At 40.3% G+C, this 5,000-nt stretch overlaps 1 protein-coding gene across 2 annotated transcripts in view; it reads left to right on the top strand.

Moving 5' to 3' along the window:
* The window catches only part of LOC138029821 (fibroblast growth factor receptor-like), a 7,904-nt gene that overhangs the window by 1,935 nt on the left and 969 nt on the right, over positions 1 to 5,000 (top strand). The window contains exons 1-5 of one of the 2 annotated variants that reach the window (XM_068877645.1): positions 252 to 604; positions 1,176 to 1,267; positions 3,915 to 4,037; positions 4,135 to 4,205; positions 4,953 to 4,993. In XM_068877645.1, the coding sequence (XP_068733746.1) occupies positions 1,265 to 1,267; positions 3,915 to 4,037; positions 4,135 to 4,205; positions 4,953 to 4,993 (238 nt within the window). In that variant the 5' untranslated portion in view covers positions 252 to 604; positions 1,176 to 1,264. Of the gene's footprint in view, positions 1 to 251; positions 605 to 1,175; positions 1,268 to 3,914; positions 4,038 to 4,134; positions 4,206 to 4,952; positions 4,994 to 5,000 lie in introns of those variants that run through there. The other variant, XM_068877644.1, reaches the window with a different exon arrangement.

Raw genomic sequence — 5,000 nt, 5'->3', positions numbered from 1 at the left:
CTGTTATATGAGCCAGAAATTAAGGAGAGCGATAGAAATAAAGGGGCGACCGTTAATGTGGAAATTATCAGTTGATATAGGGGATCACGATCTGACTTCACTGTATGAGGATCTCTGATTGGGAGGCAAAAAGGCAATTGCGGAAATTTCCGCTCAATCAGAAAATCAGAATTTAATTCACTCTCGAACTCGTCCGTTAAAGGCATGTTGCCAGGGCACCTTCTAGCATTACTTGAAAACTTTACGCCCGTCTCGACTCACTGCCCCTGACTCTCCGACGATGGGTCTGAGGGCGAGGACGACTACGCGTATGCGTTTTCTTTACTGAGCGTGGTGCGCTTAAATTTTGGAGGCCGACATTTTTCGAAGTGCACGAGCTCAGAATGGGAAATTCGCTTTCGTAGTCGTCCTCGTCCTCCTATCTAAAGGTCCCTAATAATGAAATGAGTATTGCTTGACGATAAATTCCCTCCAAAGAGCGAGGTCAAATCTCTTTAAATTTAAGTATGAACTCATGATGAAGTGTTGGGAAGAAGACCCAAGTGATCGACCTACATTTGACAAGCTGAAGAGAACAATAAAAAATATGGAGAGGAATCACAAGGTAAAGAAATAAAGGAAGGAATCTGGACAATTAAAGAAAAAGCTTGCCTCTGACGTACTTGTCTGCCGGTACACTTGATTAAACCTACCTGCGCCGAAGAACCTAGGCTGTCTTCCAAGGTCATCTATGTCCCTTTTTGAATCGTACTGATCCCACAGTCACTTGCGTATTGCCACATTGCCCGTTCTTGGCTTTCTTGAGTATTCGAAATATGCAAATATAAATATGGCACGCAGTGCTTGGTTCACATAGTCAAGTAACCTTAACCAGGAGACCATGAGTGAGAGCGAACAACTGTCCTATATTCCCGTCGCGGCGTTTTTACAGATCGGTTTATTTTTAGATTGAATTTCCCGTGAATGAGACCCCCGTGGGAGCCCCATGACCAATTACAAGAAACTAACTTGGCGTCAATGCGGCACCAACCGGAACACCTTTTTTTCCGAAGGATAAGGTAGTCTAAAAATAGATCGGCCTGTAAAAATGCCGTCACATAGGCTTACTATGGAACTTGTTCGCTCCTAGTTATGGGCTCCTGCCTTAACACATTCAATATATTTTTATTTTGCAGACGTATGTTAACCTCAGTCAATACGACACAAGAACGTATGCCGATGTCACTGATCTGACCGCCAAGTAGATGAAGTAGAAGAGCTTAAAATGGTTGGACTAGTAAAGAATTAGGATTATACAGCCAAGAACTTTGTTAGTTGCTAATGAGGCAAACGATCACAGAAAAAAAAAATGGAACGTAGCGAATTTTAGAAAATTCTGAACTCAAGTAAATTTAAGTGTTATTTGTTTTGTTTTTGTTTTTTTTTTAAGTAATAAATACATCACTATACAGGTTGCCTTTTGTTGGTTTAAGAAATGGTTTAAGGTGGTCCTGTAAGTTGTGACAAATAGTTTAATGATTACATATTAAGTAAATTTGAACATATTGGTTATACTGCTTCTTTAGGGACATGGTTCTTAAAAAGCTTTTTTTTTGTGATTCCCATATGTTTCAACAGTTTTTCCAATCTTTTTTACGTTTAATAAATTCTGTTGAACGATTGCTTGAGTTCGAGAATTGTGTAAAGTGTTCCAAATGACGAGCCGGATTCTAGGTTCCCTAAAAGGGAAGGTTTGTAGGTTTGCTGCGAATAGATTATCCCATCTGTGCTGGAAATCCTCAATGAAGGATTGTGAGGTTTTTTGTGATCCCTGAGGCGCCATAAGCGAGCGGGTTAATCCCCAAGCTTGCAGATCTTGTTAGTCAACGATCTCAGCAGAAAGTCAAAGTCACACCTTGCCTGAAATTAGAATTTAAATCTATTTTGTCGAGAGGGTGGAACGAAACTTCCGTGCAGATTCTCCCCTTTTTTTTGCGTTCGTCCCGTCCTTTGTGGGTGGGGGAAAGGCGTATTACGGGAGACTGAAGAGCAAAGGGCATGAAGCGGGAATTCTAAGAGGACGGGAGACAGGAGAGAAATGTAAAAAGCTCGTGCTGTCATTTATTAAAGCGTTAGAATACCTTTAAAAATAAGAACCCTACATAATATTTCATATGCATTAGCGTCTTCTAAGCAATGAAGCAAACAAAAATTCGCGCTTGGGCAAAAAAAAACAGGATTTCTTCTTGTGAAACCTTTGGCGGATCTTCGCCTAATATGGGTGTCCTGAGAAATTAATCACCGTTCTCAAACTTCTTCATGATTCTATGGTTTAAAGAGTCCTGGACAGCTGTTCCAACAGTGAGACATTTGAAGTACGATCCGGCGTTAAGCAAGGCTGCGTGATTTCTCCCACCCTCTTCTCCACCTTTATTTCAACAGTCTTTTAGCTGATGAAAGACCAGCTCCCTGAAGGAGTAGCAGTGACCTACTGACTAGAAAGGGGACTTTTCAATCTAAAAATGCTGAGAGCGAAAACCAACACTTGCACCACCTCTGTTGTCGAGCCCCACTATGCTGACGACAATTGCGCCTGTGCCACATCTGGGGAGAACCTTTCTACTAATCAGGATGCGTTTGGCCGTGCATACCAAAGTGTTTTCCTGTTAAATCATGTTTACTTATTTTTGTCGACTACAAATTTAGCACAGGATAAAGTATGTGTTGATACAAGCTTGAATCTCATGGAAAAGCCAGTCCTACATTTTTCTGCGACTGATTTTTATTTTGTTAAACCTAGTTTATTTAAACATGTCTTCTTGGTGTGAATGGGGCTTAAGTTGCCTAGTTTTAGATGTCCGATTGCGCAATTTGCTCTTCAGTTTGGCTGCTTTTGTACCATGTGATCACCAGCTGCAAAGGGCCCATTATGTGTCACATGCAGTATAAGTCTTTTCATGGTATTCTAAATATTTATTTGGCATTTATGGATGCTGGCTGATGGCAACCTCCCTTGTAGAACAAACCTTTTTCGAAGACAAGTAACACATCCCATCAGCAACCTCCCAAGCGAATTTTATCAGCTGTTCCGAAGTCAGATTGGTTTCCGGTTTCACATCCGTGTTCTTATAGTAAGTGTCGTTGAGTCCTCGGCTCTTTCGCAGATATCCCAGGAGATCCCCAAAGGGAACATACTCGATCATCACGATCAGTCGGTGTACGCAAAACAACGTTCTTGGAATGAAGGGTGTTCACTGGCAACCTAGGGTTGCTTAACAAACGCTTGTAACAGAATACTCCATTAGAAAAATGTCAATTTTACCACTTTCAGTGACGCATCCGATGAGCTTCATCACGTGATGATGGGGCTTTAATCTTTTCAGCAGCTGGAGGTGGATACTACATGCCTCTCCATCCTTCCGGGAGAAGCTGGGAAGTCAGTCGCGAAGACGTTCATGTTAACAAAGTCATCGGCAAAGGAGCCTTTTCTCAGGTTGTCCAGGCAACAGGTTGCTGCCGTAGTGGTTAACATGCTACATTTTTCAGTCGGACGCCTAAGGTTCGATTTCCGTTCTGACCACTGGATTTATTTGTCATGAAAGGTCCTGAGTTGAACTCTGACATTACTTGCAAATAACAAAATGGTTGTCTCCTGTCCATTAGGGGTGACATTAGGCATGGTTTGAAATCTCCCTTTCGCTATTCATTCTTGATAGCGCATTTGAGTATTAGAAGTATACATAAAGCTACAGTTTGAATAATAGAAATATATACCAACTGAATTGTACTTAAATATGGACGCTTTAGGCGTAATAGCAACTGATCCTGCCTTATCATTTCGCGGAGATACGCTGCGTTTGGTGGAGTTATGTTTGTTGATAAAGATAGATTCCTTGGTACAAATGTACTATTCATCCACATACAATTTCTCTTAGATTGTCCACCGCGACTTGGCAGCGAGAAATGTTCTTGTTGGCGAAGGAGAGAGATGCAAGGTGACAGACTTTGGGATAGCGAGGAATGTGGAACAGGACGATGTTTATACCAAGAAAAGTAGGGTAAGGCTTGCACTGATATTATGGCTTATACGCCATGATCGAACTTAGAGATAACCTTTTTCTTTGACGGTATTCGTTGCTGGTTTTCCGTACCAAGGGTCGATTACCTGTTAAATGGACTGCATATGAGGCCTTGTTTTACAGAGTATACACGACACAAAGTGATGTGTAAGTATATACGTTTCAGTGTAAAGTTAAATTCATTTTTCTTTTAGAATTGTAAGTAGAGGATATCACATTTCCGCTTGGGGATACGAATTTTATCCTCGAGTGCTGCATTGTATCTCTCACAAGTGAGCGCAGCGAATGAGTGGAGGGATACTATGAGCACGGGAAAATAAAATTCATATCCCCAAGCGGCCATGTAATGTTCTGTTTGTTATGTAGATATTGACAAAATTTGCAGCATAAAAGCAACTCGTTTTATTCATTCTCGAATTAGTGAAAAAGTGGTCACCAACCGTTAAACAAGCATGTTTTATAACATGAAACAAAATAAGTTAGGAAAGACAAATCATGATAATGTCAAATTGTGCAATAAAAAGGTTAATGTAGTGGAGAAGAATTATGTTACAGCACAAAAGTATCCTCCAGTGAAGGAAAACCTCAATTTTTATTGGCTAATCGTGCTAATTACCATGATAAAACCTATATCCTCACATGTGAAGGATACAAATGATATTTTCACTCGCGCAGTGAATATATGATTTTTTCGTAAGAGGAAAATCCTTGTATTTCATCAACATCTATATCATAAATTTCTATTACGATTCCGTGTTGCGACGAAACTAAATAGCTTCCTCCAAAGGCTTGTCATTTCTTTTCTCTACTAATAATTTTTATTACATCTTTGCAAATCTGTTTGCTTGCTTCCTCTTTGATTTTTGTCATGCATGTGTTATACTCCTTTTTCAGATGGAGTTATGGGGTTCTTTTCTATGAAATCCTGGCAATTGGTAAGAT

The sequence above is a fragment of the Montipora capricornis genome, chromosome 13 (genome assembly GCF_036669925.1).
Source record: "Montipora capricornis isolate CH-2021 chromosome 13, ASM3666992v2, whole genome shotgun sequence".
Lineage (NCBI taxonomy): Eukaryota > Metazoa > Cnidaria > Anthozoa > Scleractinia > Acroporidae > Montipora > Montipora capricornis.
The sequence above is the reverse complement of the archived record's forward strand: the minus strand, read 5'-3'. Positions and strand labels throughout refer to the sequence as shown.